At 45.5% G+C, this 25,353-nt stretch overlaps 1 protein-coding gene across 1 annotated transcript in view; it reads right to left on the bottom strand.

Moving 5' to 3' along the window:
- Positions 1 to 25,353, bottom strand: part of LOC124606269 (zinc finger protein 423 homolog) — a 286,175-nt gene that overhangs the window by 53,532 nt on the left and 207,290 nt on the right. Inside the window, exons 3-4 of the mRNA XM_047138249.1 lie at positions 14,235 to 14,377; positions 7,807 to 8,080 (exon numbers count right to left, since the gene is read on the bottom strand). Of these exons, the coding sequence (XP_046994205.1) occupies positions 7,807 to 8,080; positions 14,235 to 14,377 (417 nt within the window). The remainder of the gene's footprint in view (positions 1 to 7,806; positions 8,081 to 14,234; positions 14,378 to 25,353) is intronic.

Below are 25,353 nucleotides of genomic sequence, written 5' to 3' on the forward strand. Positions count from 1 at the left end.
TTTTTACATTTTACCTTTTTTTTGAAGAAATTGCTTTTTCTAGCGGTATATGATAAATCTGTATTGCTTTTTTGCTTTTACTAAAACAGCCCTCCGTTTCACGTTACAAAGCGAATTTTCGATTAAAACCTGACTTAAGTGCTGACAGGTTTGATACGAATACTATTTACTTTTAAGTTACAGACAAAAGGATAAGTTTTCAGAACAAAAATGTTTCTGAGGTTATATACCCACACTCAGTGGATGCCGGATGGTCTCCGCTTCCCGTTTCTAGGGGAATCTGGTAAGACACTGGCGGCATACGCAAACACAGCGTTCGAAATGAGGTAACGTCAGACAGATATGCAACACACCTAACAGGTAATGCGGCTACAATTGAACTAACCAAACTATTAGGAAAACTACATAAGTCTACCCTTACTTGTGAGAGTCTACAGTCGTCCATGGTAGTTTTACAATTTCACCCAGACTGTGTTCACCCAATATTTTAGAATGAAAGCACTTAACGACTTCGTACAAACTTCAAGCATACCTTCATATCTTTTCTTAACTTTTTCTCACTTACTTCCTTAAAGTCAAACATGTAACATATTAATTCCAGTGGAGTGTGCGCTGATATGAAACTTCCTGGCAGATTAAAACTGTGTGCCCGACCGGGACTCGAGTTCGAGTCTCGGTCGGGCACACAGTTTTAATCTGCCAGGAAGTTTCAACATATTAATTGATTTGTGAATTAATCAGAAATGTTCAAATGTGTGTGAAATCTTATGGGACTTAACTGCTAAGGTCATCAGTCCCTAAGCTCACACACTACTTAACCTGAATTATCCTAAGGACAAACACACACACCCATGCCCGAGGGAGGACTCGAACCTCCGCCGGGACCAGCCGCACAGTCCATGACTGCAGCGCCTGAGACCGCTCGGCTAATCCCGCACGGCTAATCAGAAATCTGAAGCTATTTTGTACATGTGATTTCGATTCTCTAAAGAATCGAGGTTTTCAAGTTTATAAGAATTCACCATTTGAGGTACACCATGTTAGGAAGAACTCCGCTCACAGCTGGTAAAATTTTATCAGCTGTGAGCTTTCAACAGATGCAGTTGCCTGGAATATAAAATTTTTCTGATTTGAGAAACAGGCGCGAACGCTGCTGATCGTTCTGTTTCGCAAGTCGGGTAAAGCGATTTCTTGACTCTTGACCGCAGTAAGCTATCTGACTGAACACGTCATGTGTGACATAAATCATGAGCGGCTCATTGGGCATGGTAATATAACTCGCAACAATGAGCTATATGAAATATCTTTAATTCTTCTTTACCTGTCTATAGAAATGAATGCACCAGTAGATCATTTCCACACCTGTTGCAATGTAATACAGGGAGAAAGAGAGAGAATTCTTTTGTGGGCGGTATAAAAGGTTTCCGAGTGTCCCTTTTAAACAGGCTTGCGAACGTTCCGGCGCCACCTCTTTTTTTTCCTTTTTAAAAGAGCAAAATACGCTCCTGGGATGAAGAGCTGGCGTAATGGAAGACAGGCGGAGAAGAGAGAGAGGGGACTAAGCGACGAGTCGTGCTAGCGCGGGCCGGCTCGTGTACGGCTGCGGCCGACACGGCTCTCGAAGCGCTACTGATGGCGCGGACGCGGAAACCAAATTAGCGCTATGAAGACGTACGCGTGTCGCCAAATGGTGGCGCGCCGAATTAACTGGCGCGACACTGGTGTGCACTCCGGAACGCGCATAATCCGCTGGCGCCAAGACCCGGCTGTGGGCGCCCGGCCACTTGCTGCGGCGCGCCGGCCGCTCCGGGGCTTTCCGGGCCGCTCCCAGTGGGTGGGCAAAAATCTGGAATACTTCTCTCCATTGTGTCGAAACCTGCGACTACCGCATTAAATAAATTTTCCAGTTATTGTGCCATTATCGGTTTCAGCTACATTTCTCATCTTCAGATACGTTGATTACGCTATCCTTTGTTTGGAGCGCCGGCCGTGGTGGACGAGCGGTTCTGGCGCTTCAGTCTGGAACCGCACGACCACTACGGTCGCAGGTTCGAATCCTGCCTCGGGCATGGATGTGTGTGATGTCCTTAGGTTAGGTAGGTTTAAGTAGTTCTAACTTCTAGGGGACTGATGACCTTAGATTTTAAGTCCCATAGTGCTCAGAGACATTTGAACCATTCTAGGATGTACTTAGCAGCCATACCGAGATTTTTTTTTACTGTACCATTTAGTTCGTTCAGTATTGATTGACATTCTCCCTATAGCTCCTGCCAAGTAACAGTCTGATATGTTGTACAAGTTAAGATATATTGTAATACGTCTACTGCGACCGGATGTTGTCGCAACTTCCCTTAGGTGGCGCATTGCACTAGCACATGTTCCAGCTTGCGAGTAAACTGGTGGACATTGATAAGACAACATGGAAGCAGAAAAGCATGGCAACAGTGCACAGTGTGTTCTCTGGAGGGTTGGAGTGATTGCTCATGAAATCCACAAGTGGTTAATAGCTATATGTGGGGAAACGGCACAAGGTCGCAGATCTGTGTTTCGTTGGGTATGAGAGTTCGGAGATGGTCGGGGCTACGCAAAAACACTGGGCGTCCAGCAACTTCACGCAAGCCAATCAATGCCTAAAGTGTTACTGATTTCATAATGGGGACAGGCGAATTACATTTCATGAAATTGAGAAAAAAATGGCTTTGAGCGCTATGGGACTTAACAAAAAAAATGGCTCTGAGCACTATGGGACTTAACATCTGTGGTCATCAGTCCCCTAGAACTTAGAACTACTTAAACCTAACTAACCTAAGGACATCACACACATCCATGCCCGAGGCAGGATTCGAACCTGCGACCGTAGCGGTCGCGCGGTTCCTCACTGAAGCGCCTAGAACCGCTCGGCCACACCGGCCGGCGTGAAATAGAGAAGAAGAACCCTACACATATAAAACTTGACGATCTGAAGGTGAAGAAGGCGTATGCACAATGAGCGCACCATGCAGAAATAGAAGCGTGTCAAGATATGCTAACGGTGCAACAGTACAGTGTCAATCCAGCGGAGTTCTTTGAGCATCTGATCGCCGTCGACGAATCCTGGATCTTCCATGAGACTCCACAAAAGAAACTCCACTCGATGGAGTGGAAGCACACTGGGAGCTCTCGCCCCAAGAAGTCATAGTCGGGCCTATTCGTGGAGAAACAAATAGCGACTGTGTTCTGGGGTCAGAAACGGATACTCGTGGTGGATTCGCTCCTTCCAAATCCGGTCTTCAAATGTGACCTGTACCGCGTTTCACTGCACCAAATCCGTCGACGCAATCAATAACTCTGCCACGGAAAAGGCGGCCATGGTGTTCTGCTCCAACACGGGTGCGGCCACATGCTAGCAGCCCGACCATTACCACAATTTATGAACTAGGGTTTTATTGTGCTGCCATATCATCTTCGCCGGATCTGGCTCCTGGCGACCATCCCCTATTAGACGCAAGGTAAAGAGGTCATGCGGGGTAAAATGTTCACCACCAACGTCGAACTTCATGCAGTTGTTCACCAGTAGCACCGAAACACCCTCAAACAATAGTTTGCTACGCAACCACAGATGGTGTCAAAACGATAGCAAAAGTGTTTGGACATTAGCGGAAAGGGGATTGCTGCTGCTACTGCTGCTGCTGCTGCGAGCTCCACCTGGATCAAATTACCCGAGAGAGGTGACGCAGTGGACTCGCATTTGGGACGACGACGGTTCAAATCCCCGTCCTACCACCCAGGTTTCGATTTTACCCGAGTTCCCTCTAAATCGCTTAAGGCAAATGCCAGGATGGTTTCTCTCAAAGGGAACGGCCGATACCCTTTCTCATGTTTCCATAATCTGTGCCTGTGCTCCGTCTCTACTGGCCTTACAGTCAACGGGAGGTTGAACAGCGCTCTTCCTTCTTCATTCCAGTCGGATTCGTGCTCCAGATTAACGAACACTGGCACGAGGTATTGCCAGAAACACTCACTTTTACACGGTTTTCCCACTCTCGGTTAGGCAAAAGCTGAAACTGACAGCAGTGAGAATAGAAGCCTGAGAAGATACTAGCAACTAACAAGAGGTTAACTCCAGATTAAATGTTAGCCCTGCAGCGGAGAGTGTGCAGATTTGAAACTCCCCGGCAAAGTAAAACCGTGTGCCTGACTGGGGATCGAACCCAGAAGCTTTCACTTGTACGGAGAATTTTTCCACCGACTGAGTTCTTCCACTCTGGGACACAGTTTAAATCTGCCAGGAAACTTCACGTCATGAACTGACATTGGAAATCCAAGACTGGAGGAACAGCATCAGAAGTTCTCTGTACACTGGGAACATGTACTCGAGTCATGAACATCGTTTAAGACACAAAGGAAATAGAGTCATTGTCTGCAAGTTGGCATTGATTTATATCAATGGGGAAAGCGGAAAATTTTTGCCAGACCGGAGTTCGACGCCAGGTCTCCTGCTTACTTAGCAGATGCTCCGACCACATTTTTTTTAATATCTCATTTTGTTCGTTATTGGCCGTTGTATTTTGTTCAGGGCGGACGTCCTATGACGCCAAGTTCATCTTTGACCCATTGACTCAGTTTTTTTATTACAGAGGGCAGCTAACCCTCTGACCGAACACGCTGAGCTACCGCAACGGCAACCACTAAGCCATCTCAACACGGTAGACATCGCTACTGCACGGACTATCCTAGGACGCCTCCCGGCAAATCCAAACATTCAACTTACCCACACACTACTAATGTAGTGTCCCTGCCCATTATTCACACTGCTCGCAACATTTCGCCATGTGTCCGTAAGAGTTAGAGCCTGACGTGCTTTCGCGTTGAAGACATCATTGCCCTTCGTCTTAATTATGCATGTGTGGTGTCCGTTCTTTCGGAAATGTCCGAAAGAACAGACACCACATTTGTTTGCCTGACCAGTGGTTTCGCCAACAATTAACGTCAAAGTGTTTTGTTTGCAGGCACAACCTTCGGAAACCACCTGTGGCCGAAACAGACAACCGGGCGAATGCAGACTGCTGCACGGGACACTTGTTACTTAGTGTTGACAGTACGTGGAGGAATCAAGGAAACACCTACCACATTCGCTAGAAGATACTGACCAAGCAACTCTGCTGATTAAGTACAGAGAAAGCGCTTTGTTTCCGAAGATCCTGCTCTCTAACACTTTAATCGCTACTAACTTCATGCGTCTTGCAACTAACATGCTTCGTTTAGGAAGCAGCAGCTCCGCAAAACCTTTATAATACGATCATTTTACATATGAATTAGTTTTACTCTTCTGACATGTCGTTTCTGTAGAATATGACCGGATGACTTGTCTACCGTGGCGGAAATTAATCATATACACAAGCGTTCCTCGAGATCAGTTATTAGTGAAAACCGATCAAAATCCGTGTAGTAGTTTCTTAGATTAGCCTAAACACACAGAAAGAAACGGCGACGGGGGACTTTATGACGCAAGAAAAAATTTAAATGAAACTTATACTGCGGTAACAAAACTTGTAGGATAGCGATTTGTCTATATACCGATGGCGGTAATATCGCCTACGCAAGGTATAAATTGTCATTTGTACTCAAATGAGAAAAAGTGGCCGTACGACGGGGGTGAACAGACTTCGAACGCGGAATTTTAGTTGGAGCTAGACGCATGGCGCATTCCATTTCGGAAAACGTTAGAGCACTGAATATTCCGAGATCCACAGTGTCAAGACTGTGCTGAGAATACCAAATTTCAGACATTACCTGTCACCACAGATAACGCAGTAGCCGACAGACTTCACGTAACGACCGAGAGCAGCGGCGTTTGCGTAGAACTGTCAGTGCTAACAGATAAGCAACAATGTGTGAAATAACTAAGGAAATCAGTGTCGGATTTACGACGAAAGTATCCGTTACGACAGGGTGACGAAATTAGTCGTTAATGGGATATGGCAGCAGACGACCATCGCGTGTTCCTTTGCTAAGACTACGACATCGCCTGCGGGGTCTCTCCTGGGCTCATGACAATATAGGTTGAACCTTAGGCGACAAACACCATTGCCTGGTCAGATGAGTCACGATTACAGTTGGTATGAGCTGACGGTAGGGTTCGAAATCGGTGCAGACGTCACAAGCCATGGACACAAGTTGACAACAAGGCCCTGTGCTAGCTGGTGATGGCTCCATAATGATGTGAGCTGTGTTTAATGGAACGGACTGGGTCTTCTGGTCAAACTGGACCGATAATTCACTGGAAATGTTCGTGTTCGCCTACTTGGAGACCATTTGCAATCATTCTTGATCTTCATGTACCCAAACAATTATGGAATTTTTTTTTGGACGACTATGCCCCACGTCACCGGGCCACAATCGTTAGCAGTTGGTTTGAACAACATTTTGGACAATTCGAACGAATCATTTGGCCGTCAGTATAGCACGACATGGATCCTGCTGAACACTTACGAGACATACTCGAGAGGTCAGTGTGTGCACAGAATCCTGCGCTGCTAACACTTTCGCAATTGTGCATAGAGGCAGCATGGTTCAATATTTCTGCAGTGGACTTCCACTGGCTTGTTCAGTTCATGCCATTTCGAGTTGCCGCATTACGCCAGGCAAAAGGAGGCCCGACATGATATTAGAAGGTACCGCATGACTTTTCACCTCATTGTAATCTGCTTACGAGCTACTATTTACGAAAATAATACTGTGGTGTAAGACACCCCTGTTTCTGGGGTGTCGCGGGTTGGGAGTAGGGAGGCAAATGCTGACATTTATACTTAGCTCTAGAACGCCTAGAGCAGTTTCTGTCACAAGACGTTTGCTATGAATATAAGATTTCATAATCTCTGGAAAAATATAGAGACATACAGTTTACTTAAACAACCTTCATTCAGGGCTGGGTTGGGCAGCTGCATCAGGACTTTATTTAGAATCAGTGACGACGAGCGAAAATGTGTGCCGGGTCTCAAACACAGGATCTGCTGCTTACTAGGTACTTGCGTTAAGCACTGCGCGGCCCGGATACAGCGTTTATCGCAAATGTGCGGACTGTCTCGGTACGTCCCTCAGCCGATTCACATTCCCAAACAGCAGTCCCTGGACCGTGTGCTGGCCGGTGTGGCTGAGCGGTTGTAGGCACTTCAGTCTGGAACCACCCGACCGCTACGGTCGCAGGTTCGAATCCTGCCTCGGGCATGGATGTGTGTGATGTACTTAGGTTAGTTAGGTTTAAGTAGTTCTAAGTTCTAGGAGACTGATGACCTCAGATGTTAGGTCCCATAGTGCTCAGAGCCTTTTGAACCTGACTGTGTCCTCCATGCTCGCTAATTTTTAGGTTCCCACAGTAGGTCGGACGTAATTGTGCATCCGGACTGAAGGTTGTGGATTCACAACCAATCCAGGCTAATTATTTTATGAATTATTTTGTCTGCCCCATCGGACATGCCCGAAAGAACAGACACCACGCATTCGTATAAAACACTGTGTTGAAGCGTCACACAATCAGGGAACGAGAGGGCTCATGTGAAGATCCCGCAGTGAAATTGAAATGACTAATATTAGCATCGTGTCTGAAGGTACTTTGGCTCGTTGTCAGATGGCCAAGCGTTGACAGAAGTGATGGTGTTACACTCCTACTGGCCGGGTAGAGTTACGGGTGGGGATGGCGTTGTCGTTGGCGTAGGTGGTGATGTTCTGGATGTTTTGGGTTCGGGGTGGAGGTGCGAATTGGATGAGACAAAAATAAACATCAGTCCGATACCTTTCCACCAGCAGGTGGGCCTACGGGGAGCGTACCTGCAACTCGTCGGGCCTGCGGAAGGAGTCCCCGCAGGAGAGGCAGCGAAAGCCCGAGGCGGCCGACAGCCCGGGGCTGGGCGTGTTGGGACCGCTGCCGCTTCCGCTGCCACTGCCGCTACCGCTGCCGCTGCCCGCAGAGGCGCTGCCCTCCTTCTTGTGGTTCTGCATGTGCGACGTCAGCGCCGCCGCCGTGTTGTAGCCGCGGTTGCACACCGTGCACTGGAACGGCTTCTGGTTGTCGTGCGTCTTCATGTGGATCTTCAGGTGGTCGCTGTACAAAAACAAGCCAAGTCGTCCTTAATATACAGTACTGGCCATTAAAATTGCTACAACAAGATAAAGTGCAGATGATAAACGGGTATTCGTTGGACAAATATATTATACTAGAACTGAGATGTGATTACATTTTCACACAATTTGGGTGCATAGGACCTGAGATCATCAGTACCCACAACAACCACCTGTAGCCGTAATAACGGCCTTATACGCCTGAGCATTGAGTCAAACAGTGCTTGGATGGCGTGTACAGGTACAGCTGTCCATGCAGCTTCAACACGATACCACAGTTCATCAAGAGTAGTGACTGGCGTATTGTGACGAGCCAGTTGCTCGGCCACCATTGACCAGACGTTTTCAGTTGGTGACAGATCTGAAGAATGTGCTGGCCAGGGCAGCAGTCGAACATTTTCTGTATTCAGAAAGGCCCGTACAGGACCTGCAACATGCGGTCGTGCATTATCCTGCTGAAATGTAGGGTTTCGCAGGGATCGAATCAAGGGTAGAGCCACGGGTCGTAACACATCTGAGATGTAACGTCCACTGTTCAAAGTGCCGCCAATGCCAACAAGAGGTGATCGAAACGTGTAACCAATGGCACCTCATACCATCACGCTGGGTGATACGCCAGTATGGCGATGACGAACACACACTTCCAACGTGCTTCCACCGCGATGTCGTCAAACACGGATGCGACCATCATGATGCTGTAAACAGAACCTGGATTCATCCGAAAAAATGACGTTTTGCCATTCGAGCACCCAGGTTCGTCTTTGAGTACACCATCGCAGGCGCTCCTGTCTGTGATGCAGCGTCAAGGGTAACCGCAGCCATGGTCTCCGAGCTGATAGTCCATGCTGCTGCAAACGTCGTCGAACTGCCCGTGCAGATGGTTGTTTTCTTGCAAACATCCCCATCTGTTGACTCAGGGATCGAGACGTGGCTGCACGATCCGTTACAGCAACGCGGATAACATGCCTGTCATCTCGACTGCCAGTGTTACGAGGCCGTTGGAATCCAGCACGGCGGTCCGTATTACTCTCCCCTAACCCACCGATAGTACAAGAATTAGTTAAGTAACAGAAAATGTACTGTCTTCAGTGCATTTGGTAGATAACTACAGTTAATCAGTTCCTGTCCTATTGACCCGTCATCAGAAGTCAAAATTGAGTGTAGTGGTACGAAATGTCGTGTCAAACCCTCATCAAGCACTCCTTATCATTTCATTTTGAGTGACCAAAACGAGTACTTGTTGACGTCTTGGATATTTACTTCTCATGATCAGCCTTTTAGTCGAAGGTGGTAAACTGTAATTACCTACCAGGTGCAATCATGGCAAAATTCGTTTGTTGATAACTTACATCCTTGCACTCTATTGTCTGACGCGACATTTTACTAAACAACACACTATTTAGGGAATCAATAAATTTTGTCACATCTCGAGTTCTAAACACCATCAGATGGTGATTATTTAATGAAAGCTGCAATAAAAAAAGTCATATAAAGACAGTCCTCACAAGTCTGTCAGTTATTCAAGCGATAGTAAAAAGGTGGAACAGTTGCCGCCCTACTTCTCTCATAAACAAGCGAATTGTATGGTCTAGAACTCTCAGAACCGCACCAAAATGTGCTTCGAGTATAAACTGCTCTTCACAAACAGTGCTATGAGCCGGTCGCGTGCAAAGTCGTCCGTCTTACAAGAAGATGCGTTTGAATGATCATCTTCTCTAGATCTAAGAGACAAACTTTGATAACTCTGAGAAACTAAATATCTTCATACCAGAATCACAGCCGGCCGAAGTGGCCGTGCGGTTAAAGACGCTGCAGTCTGGAACCGCAAGACCGCTACGGTCGCAGGTTCGAATCCTGCCTCGGGCATGGATGTTTGTGATGTCCTTAGGTTAGTTAGGTTTAACTAGTTCTAAGTTCTAGGGGACTAATGACCTCAGCAGTCCCATAGTGCTCAGAGCCATTTGAACCAGAATCACAAACAAACATATATCAATGTCGTGACTTATTTCTATATTTCGCTCTTCTTCAGATAATTACACTGTCTGAGCAAGAATCTGTGTCTACTAACCTGATAATGTTACAGAGCTATTGAGTCTTCAAAGTGCAGGTACGGAACTTCATTGAGAAGGTCAAATCAAAGAGTAACAGAACAATATGCACAACTGAGTAAAGGCACTTTTCCACAGTGCATATCATGTCTGCATTCAAGCAGTCCAATACCATACCGGACACTAATTACATTTTCAAACGAATATTTTGGTCTGTCAGTGTCACACCCTCGCCTTTGTAAAACATTTTATAGAACAGGCTTGTATTTCGGAGCAGAAGTAGACAGTACAGCAAGGAGTGTAGCTGATGATGAAATGACGCTCTGTAACTTTACTTTTGCTAAGCTGCACGTCGTCACTGTGCGGCTGATCCCGGCGGAGGTTCAAGTCCTCCCTCGGGCATGGGTGTGTGCGTTTGTCCTTAGGATAATTTAGGTTAAGTAGTGTGTAAGCTTAGAGACTGATGTCCTTAGCAGTTAAGTCCCATAAGATTTTACACACACATTTTTTGCACGTCGTCTCTAGCACTTTGTGACATTTATCGGATTAATTCTCCTTATGGTACTGGTCTACACCCTTTACACGTAGACCGCAGCCGAACACTCCAAAAGACGCACTCCTAGCGCAACTATACTACACCCACAACTAAAGTACTTTGTAGTACAGGTACAACACACCACCGTCAAATGGTCCTAGAAGACAACAACTGTGTTTTACATTAGAATGGCTCGTACCGCTGTTTTTGGTATGAGCGGCTTACATTTTAAATATTTTCGTGAGTTTCTTGGCGTTAGAGGTCACGCACATCCGTAGTTAGTGAGAACAAGAGTAATAACATCGTTGTTACTTTATCAGTTTCAGTTTATACGCGGAATATGAATTCTCTGTCCAACTCATTTGACAGCAAATTGTTTGCTACTCATTGCACATATATCTTTTTAGCGATGTCACTATGCTTTATTTATTCTGTATCAAAGGCATGATGTGGTTCTTAAGGTTAATTACGCTAAATTTGTTATAACAAATCTGTGTTATTTGCGGGGTTCAAATTTTGTACATTTGTTTTTAACATACTTGCTTTAAATAGCCGATGTATTTTTGTCAATCCTTTGTAGGACACAACCGTCCGATTGTTCAGAATGGCTCTAAGCACTATGGGACTTAACTTCTGATGCCATCAGTTCCCTGGACTTAGAACTACTTAAACCTACATAACCGAAGGGCATCACACACCTGCATGCCCGAGGCAGAATTCGAACCAACGACCGTAGCAGCAGCGCGGTTCCGGACTGAGGCGCCTAGATCCGCTCGGCAATAGCGGCCGGCGTCCAATTGTTATTTTGACTTTGGCTTGCCAATAATTTGAGCCAAATTCTCTTCTGAAGACGACAGTTTAAACTGCCGAAACTGGTAAAGTGGGCCAAATAAATGTTTTCTTGTGCAACTGACGACTGACTTTATTTTTGTTGACATTCGTGAGTGATGCAAATGCCGGTAACAGAAAATGTGGTGCCGACGCCACAAAATCTGGGCTATGGAGCGATGGAAGAACGTCGTTTGGTCGGTTATGTCTTGCTGCGCACTATTTGCAACTTCTGGCAGAGTTTCCGCCACAGGAGTGAAACATGGCTGAGGTTCGATGATAATATGGACAGTGGTTTTTCATGACTCTCATAGTTACTCTGCAGTGTCGTATTACTAACAAGGATTATGCGACCATTTTGGCTGATCGGGTCCATCCAATGGTAGAATGTTTGTTCCCCAATGGTGATGGCCGGCCAGGGTGGTCGAGCGGTTCTAGGCGCTTCAGTCTGGAACCGCGCGACTGCTATGGTCACAGGTTCGAATCCTGCCTCGGGCATGGATGTGTGTGATGTCCTTAGGTTAGTTAGGTTTAAGTAGTTCTAAGTTCTAGGGGACTGATGACCTCAGAAGTTAAATCCCACAGTGCTCAGAGCCATTTGAACCATTTTGAACTCAATGGTGATGCCCTGTTCCAAGACGGCAGCGCCCCTGTCCACAAAGCTCGCATCGTCCAGCGCTGGACTTGTGGACACGAGGATGAATTGCTGCATTTCCCCTGGCCACCTCAGTATTATTGAGCCCTTGTGGGCTACTTTGGAGAGAAGGGTAAGTGATTGCCATCCACCTCCATCATCGTTACCTGAACTAGCCACTATTCTGTAGGAAGAAACTCGTGGAGGACCTGTATTAATACGTTCCCAGAAGACTGGAAGTTGTTTTCATAACCAACCGGTTTGCTACACAGTATTAGGCATGATAATGTGTTGTGTTTTCGGTGTTTCCTTATTTTGATCCAACCCCTGTATCTGCCACCACCAGGTAGCACACTGACATACAGGACACTGTAACTACACGAGCTGAGGTCGTTAAACGGTGCGAGAGTTCGATTCAGCGAGGCGAGCTAGACTCATCAAACGATGCGAATAGGTTAGCGGAGAGACGAGGACACGCCGTAGGTGGGGCGACGAGGCCCCGTTCGCGCAGAGCAGTAGGTCGCGGGCCACAGTGCGGCTTCCTGCGGCGCCGCCACCCGAGCGTGCGCCCGCGGACAGAACAAAAGGCGCACCAGAACTAAGTGCGCGCTTCCTCCGGCCGGCGTGATGCGCAGCTTCCTCCTTGGCACGCTCCCGCACATGGAAGGCCGTGGCGCGCCTCGCAAGGCGCTCGCCCCAAGTGGCAACGTGTCTCTGTGCGAGAGAGCCGCCGTCGTGCTTACATCGGCGTGTCACCCGAGCAGAGGGTAAGGATCCAGAATGAGATTTTCACTCTGCAGCGGAGTATCCGCTGATATGAAACTTGCTGGCAGATTAAAACTGTGTGCCGGACTGAGACTCGAACTCGGGACCTTTTCCTTTCGCGGTCATGTGCTCTACCAACTGAGCTACCCAAGCGCGACTAACGCCCCGTCCTCACAGCTTTGCTTCCCCCAGTACCCATTTCCTACCTTCCAAACTGGAGGAAGTAAAGCTGTGAGGACGGGGCGAGAGTCGTGCTTGGCTAGCACAGTTGGTAGAGCACTTGCCCGCGAAAGGAAAAGGTCCCGAGTGTGGGCGTCCTTAGGTTAGTTAGGTTTAAGTAGTTCTAAGTTCTAGGGGACTGATGACCTCAGCAGTTAAGCCCCATAGTGCTCAGAACCATTTCTGAACCAAACCTGTTGCAAAATACAGGAAAGTGATAACGACTGTTAACCACCGTGCTAAGCGAACCCGTACTGAAAATTCCTGTCAGATTAAAACCGGGACTCTAACCTGGGACATTTGCGGCGAAGTTCAGTAGAACACATGCCTGTGAATGGCAAGGGTTCGAGTCTCGTTCCGGCGCACAGTTTTAATCTGCGAGTAAGTTACAAATTAGTTAACACTCCACTGTGGAGTGAAAATGCATTCTGGAAAGCCTGAATTGCATGTTAAAACTCCGAACGGCCAGCACATGAACACCTGCCGTGGAAACGTCCAACCGCACCTGCATTGTGCGCGCTCACAAATGTGGATTGACAACTTTGCTCCTTGCCATGCTTGACTGCCAATCACTTCATTATTCCGATCTAGATGTATATACAGGGTGAGTCAGGAAGAAAGATACATGATTTGAGGGATGAAAGTGATTCTGAACAAAAAAACTTAATGTGGACATTTGCCCTGTTCAGAATGGTTGTTATTTATTTTTTTGTAATATTCAAGTATTGTCGTTCCCCATAAACACCTCCAAAAAATCTTTTATTCCATTCCCTGACACTGACTTTACGTGACCGTCCCATTTCATACCGCTTCTTAGTATTACACAACAATACTTATACGATGTGAGGTGCTCAAAATTTTTACCACTAATCTAGTAAACGGATACAATCGGGTTGTTGGTTATAGTCATTATTTTACATTTATCCACATTTAAATAGAGCCGCTACTCAGTTTGTCCAAGTCTCTCTGCAATTCCTTAAGATTGTCCAACGACGACAGTTTCCTGTGGAAAATATTAGCTTCAGCGAACTTTGTAGTGCTGTTGACGTTATATGGTAAATCGTTTACATACATTGAAAACAAAGAGCGGGTACCGATATTTAGTTACCTGCGTGAGAAGGCGGCCTCGCAGTGGGTGCAGCGGTACTTCTTGTCGCCGGTGTGCAGCTTAATATGGCGGTCGCGGCTGCGCTTATGCTTGAACAGCCGGCTGCAGAACTCGCACCGGAACGGCATCTGGTCGCTGTGCGTCTGCAACACACATACGCGCATACATTCACGCACTGTCACTCTCAGCAAGGTCTCCTACAACAACCTTTCAAATATTCGGACTCGGGGTAAGAGAAGGGTTCCACTGTACGAGCGTTGTTCAGTAAGTAATGCAACACATTTTTTCCTGAAAGCAGGTTGGTTTCATTCAGAATCCCAATACACCATATGATGCCCCACTCTTCTGTCTAGAAAACGCTATTTTTCAATATAAACTCCGTTCAACGCGAAGTCCTTACGCACTTTTCCTGGGAAGGCCCATATTCCCACATGGTACCACTCTACTGGGTACGTTGCAGCCACGTCTGGTGGACGGTTGTGTCAGCACTAATAACAGACGTGCAGTTGTGCACCGAGGTGTTTGACTGTATTCCATCGATCACCTCGAAAGTGTCCGCACGTTCCAACATTGCAGAAGTCACAGCGTGTGCGGCTGCCCGGCACGTGGGACATCGCACAGGTTAGCGATGATGACAGACGCCTCGCCCAACGACTCACCGTGCTTTTGTTCGCTCCCAGGCATTCTGCAAGCGCCTGCGAACATCTGCGATGCTTTGGTTTTCCGGCAAAAGAAACTCTGTGACAGGTCTCTGCTTGGAACGCACCTACGTCAAAGATACATTTTGAAGGTTACCTATAATGCAGCCACCTAACGGGACTTCATGAAACTACAGGTGCTGAAGGTGGAATATTGTACGTGTCCAACAACAAATTCTGCATTTTTAACGGCAATTATTTCTCCAGCGTTTTGGTAGAAGTTCCGAATGGTCTTCCTCAACATGTTTTTGCCGAGGAAGACTGTGCTTATGGAAGAGTTTTCTATCCCGCAAACACTAGACGCAGGTCGGGTGGCAGTCCAGGTATCATAACTCAGCTGTGATGCGTATGACCTACACTATCTGGCAGATGTTGAGTGATCGCTGTGAAGCACACAGAGGTCCGGCATACTCATGAGAGACATCACCATCAGCTCCTGCCAGTGTTTGATAGGGGTTTCATAGTGAATTTCAATTTGGTCAACTGGTGGAACTGTGCAGTATCCAGATGTAACATTGGCCCGATGTTGGACTGCATGAGAACGTCGTCACAGTTCATGTAGACCACGTCTGATCACCAAAACGGAGGATCTCCTTATTGTGTACCAAGTTCATCATAACCCCTTCACATCTGAACCTGCCGTCCGAGAACAAGTTATGTACTCCCTTCAAAATTCCTTGTCAACGCTTGCCATAGGGCGGAGACATAAAAGCTGATGTGGGGAATTACCGTTCCCTGCGTAGGATCCCGTAAAGGCTGCCGTTAGAAGCAACCGGTTGCGTCTGGAGTGGTGCTGCGAACAGAAGTATGGGCAGCTGACGATAACGTCGCATTGTTTTCAGAAATTAATCGCGGTTCTGCATTATCCCGGATGTCTTTCGCCGGCGAGTATGACGGCCAACAGGGCAGAGGTCCCATTCTTCGAAAATACTGGAGAGGTACAGAGGTGTTCGTCCTAGCGTTACTGCACGGGGCGCCATCGGGCGCAGTTTCTGGAGATAGCCGGTAGTGACTGACGGATGTCTAAAGACACAACGGTACGTCACAGACATCATGCGTTACCACACGTTATCTATTACTTAACAATACCGTGGCGCCCTTTTTTTTCTAGTCTACACATGCAGATGAGTCCATGAACTGTCTGCGTAACGATATGTGGGCACTAGACCCTACCTCAAAGCCAGTATCCAGGATATCAAGAACCAGTTACAACAGGAGGCTTTATGACAGCCTCTCCAACCGAATTAATGCAACCATGTCGGTCAGAGGGGGTGTAACAACATACTGATAGTAGGCTCATATTGACAAGTTCTACGCTACTTTGACTCCATTTTGTTATCACTAGTATAACATTAAATACCCTTTGAACCCATGGCCTTTCATCACTTCTGGTTTGTTGTTGTATGTAAACAAACGTGTGTTTCACAGAATATACCGGGCGAGGTATCGCAGTGGTTAACACACTGGACTCGCATTCTGAAGGACGACGGTTCAAACTCGCGTCCGGCCGTCTTTGATTTAATTTTTCCGTGATTTCCCTAAATCACTTCATGCAAATCGCGGAATGGTTCCTTTGAAAGCGTCCGGCTATTTCTTTCCCCAGCTTTTCCTAATCCAGTGGGACCGATGACCACCCTGTTTGGTCCCTTCCACGAATCAATCAACCAATCAACGAAATATACGTCGTAAGATTACAAGATATACTAAATGTAGACTGCACAAGTTCACCGCAATCACTACAGTTCAGAGAAATTGAAAATTTTATCTTTACAGCGCTCTGGAATATATAAGCGTATAGAGGCTGCGAACAAAACAGAGATTACGGAGATAGTGTAATTGCTTTAATACACATTAGTCTAAATTATACTGTAACAAAGAGAGAAGCATTGTAAATACATCAGAACTAACAAATTCTTAAACGAAAGATTAAACTGTTTTGCATGGAGTTGTCTTAAGCTTAGTGCAGTAATGTTTGCTAAAAAAAGTAGAATTTTGTCGCTAATGTCAGTCCAATAGCGCTACAATGTTAGCCTTTTATTTCTAAATACATTAATTTTTAAATTCGCTGTACTTTTGAAGCAGACTGAAGAATTTCTAGCTCTTTGAGTTGGCGCGCGGATTGAAGCTAGGGTCGTATCAACACTCATCCTGCTCCTACCACCGTGGGAAAGATACGTCACGGAACGAGGTACATTTAGCTAGCTAGTACACGAGCCTGTTGGCGACGTGTGTCTTGAAATGTAAAATGCACTTTGTTATCTCTTTCAGGCAGGTGCAGCTTTTCTAAAATCCAGTAACAAATATTAAAGTGGAATGAAACGGTGCCGGTACCATCAACTTAAAACAGTGACCATATTAAGGAAAGACAATAAGCTTTGAAAAAATATAATAACTTACATCTTCGATTTAGCCACGAAATGCCATTGTAGATAAAAAAAATTAACTACTAATAATTCCTACCTTTTACGTAAGAATTCTGTTCATCACTCTTGTGACCCTCTTGATTCGTTTAGTTGTACTTAAAACTCACACAGAGGAAAGTTTACTGTGGTTTCGATGAACAGCTCCAGTCGAACAAAAACTGATGTGCTTCCCCAATCCTCCCTCTCCCCCCCCCCCTCCCGCCCAAAAAAATGCACATATTTACAAACATGATAGGGATGCGAATCATGTCCGAAAATTGGAGAATAAAATTAGCTTTGAGGGACATGCGTATCCGTGGTCTTCGGCAAAACTTCTGCGAATAGTCATGGAAGAAAGATAGGTAGAAATAATTTGGAAATGAACGGTGTTACAGAGACGTATTATCTCTGGACATATATGTGCAAATACGGCAGTCATACGTATTTTAACTAAAATCACTTAACGAAAGCGGGTGTTTATAAACAACTCGACAATGAATTGCTGCGTTCCCGGAGCGCCTCAGTTCTCACGTTTAGCTTCGCTGGTTGCATACCCAGTAGGCACGCACATACCTTGTAACTGGGAAAAACACGGAGCAAGAGATTTCGAAGAGCAAAATTATGCTGTCGATTTATCTAACGCTGTTGATTCTTGTGCGCTTGTTACTAAATAATGGACACTTCAGCTCCGGTTAACGAAGCAATATTTGTATCTTCACGTTTTCGCGGTGTAATGACTGCCCCATTAAATATCGGGTGCAGTCGCATAAAATGGTTCAAATGGCTCTAAGCACTATGGGACTTAACATCTGAGGTCATCAGTCCCCTAGAACTTAGAACTACTTAAACCAAACTAACCTAAGGACATCACAGTCATCCATGCCCGAGGCAGGATTCGAACCTGCGACCGTAGCAGCAGCGCGGTTGCGGACTGAAGTGCCTAGAACCGCTCGACCACAACGGCCGGCGCAGTCGCATAAATTCAACTTTTTCTTGTAGTATTTTGGTTGTACATCGTTCAGCCTTCTTCAGAGTGAGGCTACAGACAGTCTTTCGACTCACTCTGAAAATGGATAAGCGATATACAGCCGAAATATTACAAGAAGAAGCTGACATTTTTTGGCTGCACACCCGAAATTTAATGGAGCAAGACAGCATTTGTTCACTCAAGCTCCAATATATAATTACATTGGCAGTGTTATTTTTGATCTGATGACACACGGTCTTCATTCCGTACATTTTCACGTTTTAAGGACTGTAAATGAACCTCTGAAATTACGGAGTCTAGAGCAAATATTTCTTAAACTGCCATTCTGTACGCAAGGTTAATGAAGGCGATCCTTCGACACCGGCGTTATTAGAGTAAGAACAATTTTCCAATTATGAAATGACGGTGAAGAAAATCCGCGTGAATCTGTCAAAAAGTAGCACATGCTAACAACAAGCTCAGGGAAACCACATAAAACGCACGTCTTTATGTCCAGATGTGGATTTCAGCACTACTAGTCTCTAACTGGAATCCAGCGTCTCAAGTACAGTTCTACCTCGCTCACTTCTATTTTTAGAAAGGTCCGTATAACAAATACCGATCCCCCCTAAAAATCTTGCTATTTTCCAAACGTTATCACACTTTCTATGATTGAGGAATATTCTGGGAACACGAGCAAAGAAGCTACTTCCGTAAACGAAGTAATAAAGAATAGATTCAAAGACCAATTTTAAAATAATACTGCACCTTACATGGGAAAATCGTGACCCTATCCACATATGTCATAGAAATGGACGTGTGTGTGTGTGTGTGTGTGTGTGTGTGTGTGTGTGTGTGTGTGTGTGTGTGTGTGTGTGTGTGTTTGTAACCATGAGATGTGAGGAAAACTGCTGCATCATACATGACGTTTAAACAGATTTATTCTTTACTGGTAATTGTAAGACACTCCTGAAGTCGAGTCAACTTAAGGAAATCCCTGATACCTAGCAGCGCTTCTGACAGCTTTCAACTGCGGAGCGCAAGCGGCTGAGGGCAAAAACAATAGTCGCGTTGGAGAGCTGTGAACAGACGTTGCCATAGACATGTTTACAAAATCGCGTTGGAGACATGCGGAGCAGCTGCACTTTACGTACAGAACCTGTCCGAGCCTACTTCAGGAGTGCATGTAAGGTAGCAATAAACCAAAGGAACGTACTAGTATGGTCGCAGGTCAAACAGCTCTCTTGCATAAATGCTAATTTCGATTTGACACAAACAGTATTACCGAGGGACCCGAAAGACCTCAACAGCTGAAGCAATGGCCGCACGGATGAAAAACGTGGGCGAAAAAACCATGTCTCGCAACACTACAAAAAAAATAGAAGTAAACAATAGTAAAACTTGGAGAATAGAAGCATCCTCACAACTTACAGCTATCCGCATCTACCAAATAGCCTTTTTAAAAATTTCAAAGGTTTTTTCGCGAGCACATTGAAATGAACTTTTTTCAATATTACACTAAAAAACACAGTTAATTTTTTGTTTTCGTTTCTAACAGAAAATTGGCAAAATGAATACCCGGGAAATGCCGGCTTTGTTAGCTAGTAGAAATATAAAAGTGGTCAATGTCAAGCAAAATTACAGAACTGGAGATAGTACAAGAAGAATCTTTGGGCACGTTTTTGTAATATTTCAAAAAGACAGGGTAAGCGTCCGGGAAAAGTAAATGTACAAAACAATATGCTACGAAAACTTTGCTTCAAAATATTCTGACCACTGCACATCACGAGACGCAATGTTACCTTACGGCGATACGGGTACGAGTACGCAACGTGGTAAGGGAAGTATAATGCCGAAACAAAAAGATATGGCTAAACTTTCAGTAATCGTTCCTCACAGATAGGGGAGAAAATACGTTATATGGACATCGATCCGGGAAAGCTCTATTTCCACGTTAGACTTCAGTTTCTAGAACTTTTCAATACATTAATCATCTATTTGGAAACGAAGACTCTTCCGTGAACAGCGCATTTGCACTAAAACCAGGGTTGACACGTTATTGGGGTCAACTGAAGAATGAGATATAACTCGTCGGCCTTGTCCAGTGACGTCATATTTAAGTCAAAGATGATAATTTGTTTATTTCTGAGCCATAGATAATAAATAGGTCATCTTAGGAAAAAACAAAGCGCAAATTGTAAATTAAAATAAATGATTATAGCATTAAACTCAAGAAATAGTGTACGCGTTTCATTATTGGTCGTCGTTTTAAAGAATTGTGTACACGTTTTAATTTACTGATCGTCATTTCATCTGATAATGAGTGTTTGTAGTCTATTAAGTGATCTACAGGTCAACTGAAGAACAGGATACCAAAGGACGGTCTGTTGGTGTTTCTGCCACCGGTAAAGAATAGGATACCAATGTCAGGTTTTTTCGTTCTTTTGTTGTAGGTAATACTAGCCTCATACCTTTCAGTTGACCTACTCACATTGGCGTCCAAAATGAAAGCAAAAAACCGCTATTTCCCCGTCCTGTGTCTAATTCACGATGTAATCACACAAATTGTCAACAAATGTCCGTACGATCATGTTCTGCACCGAAGATGGCATTCCGGTCAACAGACAACCACGCCAACGATGACGTCAGGGCCCCTATTGAACGGGGTAGTGTTTGCCGGGACAGTGTTTAGCTGTGTACACAGTCACAGGGTACAGAGAAGGCGCCAACCAGACACTCTGCGGCGGAGGGCCATAAGAAAATTGGAAACAGTAAAGTTGCGAACTGATGTGTCCCGGTGACTTAATGTGAAACGTTATTTTGTTTCTCGTATGTGGCGACAGTCTATGGAGACCGAAACTGTATCCCGAAGACCAGGGCAGGACCGACAAAGAGAGGACCCTTATTTGGCTGTAACGGCGCGACACTGCTGCCTTAGTACCGCATGGCAACTGGTGCCTGACCTCACACCATCCACCAGAGGTATTGTATCGAGGCAAACGGTGTACAGAAGGCTTCGGCACTGTGGCCTTTATTGTCGGAAACCTGCTGTAGCCCTTACGCGTCTTTACAGATGGGACCGTCTAGAGTGGAGTCGTCAACACGCCATCAGGACGGTCGAACACCGATTCTCGACAGATGCACATCTGAAGGGAACCTGGAACACAATTTCGGGACCCAAACACTGTGGGAAGAGATCGATATGGAGGAGGATCCCTAATGGTGTAACAGGGATTATGTTGACCACTCGAAAACCTCTTCATGAAATTGCACGGGAGAATTGACAAGGTTTAACCACTGTCAGTGTCGTGACGAGATCTTGGGACTCATGTGAGGCTGTTGCGAGGTGCTGTGGTCCCAAACTTTGTATTGATGGATGATAATGCTCTACCTCACGGATGATTTTCTTCGCAACTGGTGTTATTGCCACAACATGAGATTTATCACATCATTCACAGCATCCTCCGACGTTGTCAGGCCTGTATTCACGCCAGAGGTGGTCACACCCCATACTGAGCACATTAACCAGTTGTCGAACTGTGTTTGCAAATTCGTTAAGCTGGAAAAAACGAAGAACTTTTTGTCTACCCTTATGCATGTTGCAATTGTTTACGTTCTGTATTCTTTACATTGTTTCCACTTTAATATCACCTGTTTATACAGTTTTGTGACAAAATAAACGCAGCCTTGCAAAATTTCCGTTTGTTCCTTTAATTTTGGACACCAGCGTGGATCGACAGACGTACAGGATACCAATGTCAGGGATGTTATTCTTTTCGCCGTTAGTAATACCAATGTTTGGTTGCTCGCTTTTTCCTTCAGGGATGACACTGGTATTCCCCAGTTGAAGTACAGGAGACCAAGGTTCCGTTTATCGTATTTTGTGTTGCGTAACTCGTGTTCCTGATATTTTAGTTTTCTTTTGTGGTAATTTTTGTAGTTACGTTTCTAGGACGCACCCGCTCGAAACCTCCTAATTCCCGCGTCTGTCCCCCGAAGTTAATTAATTTTACGGACTTTGATAAATCCCGTTATCTTTCTTTCATTACATAAGAACGATTCTTTTGCAATTATGGTTTTACGCTCTGTGCTACATCTATTTCTTTCGTTTTCTCTTTACATTATAAACTTATGTTACACGTATGGGTTTACGTGATGTATGTCTACGATTCTTGTTATCTGTGCGCTACATTTCATTGTTTCTGATCATTCGTTTATGATTTCAGACGTTTGTCATGTATCATATGTGAATTGCTTATGACGTCACTGGTCATAGCGAACAGTTGTATCCCACTCTACAATATTCTCCATTGTTGAATGAACCATTCGTGGAAATGTACCTGCACAGGCTGCACATGGCACGGATACTGTCACGTGGTCAACATTATTTGCTGCGTCTGTCTTACGCTGACACTAGGGTTGTCGTCAGCTGCGCGAAGACGTTGCTCCTACAGGTGTTCTCATCCTTTTAGACCTACCCCAGTCGCGGAGCTCTGTCGTTCTGGAAATCTGTCCCGATACAAACGTTGAGCACCACGGCCGTTACCATCTGCTAATCCGTACAGCTAATGCAGCTCTATCAACTGCGCATTTGAGTACAATTCCACTGCACTGTTCCGGAAACAAAGAACGTGATGAAAACTAAACAGCTGATGCTCCGTGCTTGATGCTAGTAGGCCAATTAGATTAGACGCTTGCCAACGCAAGCAGTTAAGTTAGTTGTATGTCAGCATTACCTTCGTTCAGTTGGAACAACAAACACTGGTGGTGAACATAAGAACTACAACTTACTCTAAACTCTAACCAAACGTAACAAAGAGGATACTATGAACATGTGGGTTTCCCATGATTAACATTCACCTGGGCTTCCATGGGATTTATTGTAGTAATCGAAGTCACCACCAGGGCAGTACTTAATTACGTGAACATTATTGCGGGCCACCTGCATCTCTTCATAGTTGATGTCTTCCCCTATGGCGATCTTGCAGCAGGATAACAGGACGTGTTTCAAGGCTGGAATCTTGCTGCTACGATTTGAGGAGCATGATATTCTTGACTCCCTGATGTGTCTGATCTGATCCCGATGGAATACATCTGTGACACTATCGGGCGCCCAAACTATCGATCTCTGTAATTCATGGGCTTATTTGATCTGAGCATACACATCGTGTGTCATATACCTCCGCAAATCTGTAAAGGAGATTTTTGGATCCATGTCACGCAGAATGGCTGCTGTATTGGTTCCAAAGATGGACTAGTATGCTCATAAGTAGATGGTTATAATATTTTGACTCATCGGTGCTGGTGCCATCTGGACGAGGGATGTATCAGGGGTGAGGAAGAGAGAGAGAGAGAGAGAGAGAGAGAGAGAGAGAGAGAGAGAGAGAGAGAGAGAGAGAGAGGGGGGGGGGGTGTTCACTCTCTGTTTTTGTGGACGACGCGCGAAACTTCGTGGAAGAGTCGGTCTCGCGTCAATCACTGGCGCCGTTCGTGTTGGAATGCCAACGCTTCCCAGGTTCACGGCTTACTGGTAGTCGGCGACGTTTTGCAAAAGCTCACTTTTACAGCTCCTTATCGAGATCCTGCTGGCATGCAGTGCCATGAAAGCGCCGTGCAATGAACTCCGAATTGACATGGGACATGGGATACAGTCTTGAATAAGCACATGATTAACGTTTCTGCGCATGCGCACAAAGTGGGTAGGAGCAAGCGGGGAAAAGGCTCTCAATATATCACAAACAGGCGAATATGATCCTGTTGATTAAAAGACTGACTGAAAATTGTGGTACCAGCCGCCTTAGTCTACCTTCCTCAGCATCTTTAAAAATTATCCCAAAAATTTTGGCCGTGAAAATACTCGCGCTCTTTTTAACATGCAATTCAGCTCTCACTCCCACTCTCTCCCCTAACTGTACCTCGTTCAGATCCACTAGTCCGTGGCTCATACCCATCCACTCCCACTTGCCCATTTTCTCTCACTCATTCATTCAGCTCAACTCATTGTCATTATCTCTTTGTGTCTATCTATCACTGTCCCCCTTTTCGCAGCCACAGTCTCACCACCACCACTACTGCTGCTACTACTGTCTCCTCTCACTGTCACTGTCTCCCCCTCGCTCTCTCTTACTGCTACTATCTCATTCATTCCCTCCCACTACTGCTGTCCCTTCTCACTGTCACTATATATCTCTTCCTTGTTGTTATTGTTTACACTATGGCTCTTCTTACCACTATCCCTCACCCACTTCCACTTTCTTCATACGTTTATTCCTGTCCCACTGGCACTGTCTCTGTCGTTCTTTCCCTAGCACTGTTCTGTCACTTTCAACTATGTTTCTTTGCCGCTGCATACCTCTCTCTCTCTCTCCCACATACACATAATACACATACAGTGTCATTGTCTCCTCCCCTCTTTCAATGCCACAACCACTGTCTACTATCTCCCAGCATTAATTACTTTGCTGTCTCATTTTCAAGCTGCCACTGTCTCCTCCTCTCTCAGCTTAAAAAAGCGCGGATATATTTGCGTGCCGAATTTCTTGGGAAAATTTGTAATGGTCGTGAGTACGGTAGAATAAGGCAGCTGGTACCCTATTTTTCAGTCAGAGCCTTTTAATAAAAAGGACCTTATTCGCCTTCCTTGTGCTCCGACAGAAGCATTTTTCCGCTGGTTCCCTTCTTTCCCCTGCCACAGCAGACACGTTACTAATATCAAAAGAACTTTATGCATCACTAAAATTTTCATAGTGTACATATGTGATGTCAAATAACGGAAAACTACTTTTACATCTCGCAACGGATTTTGCGTGTAAAAAAATGTTATATGTGCTTCAGTACAACAACAGGGATGAAGGGTGGATGCTCTAATGTCTCCCCCATGAGTCGGCATAACTTCTCCGTCACATTTTCAAAATGGGGACGTGCGCTATAACGCACTAGTAGCACGGAACTCGGCGCACCATTCCACATCGTCGGTTTTAGACGACTAGCGCTCCATATACATTCTTCATTCTCCGATGGATACTTACCGGTGTTTTCCCTTCGACAGCCAG

This window comes from Schistocerca americana, chromosome 3 (genome assembly GCF_021461395.2).
Source record: "Schistocerca americana isolate TAMUIC-IGC-003095 chromosome 3, iqSchAmer2.1, whole genome shotgun sequence".
Classification (NCBI taxonomy): Eukaryota; Metazoa; Arthropoda; class Insecta; order Orthoptera; family Acrididae; genus Schistocerca; species Schistocerca americana.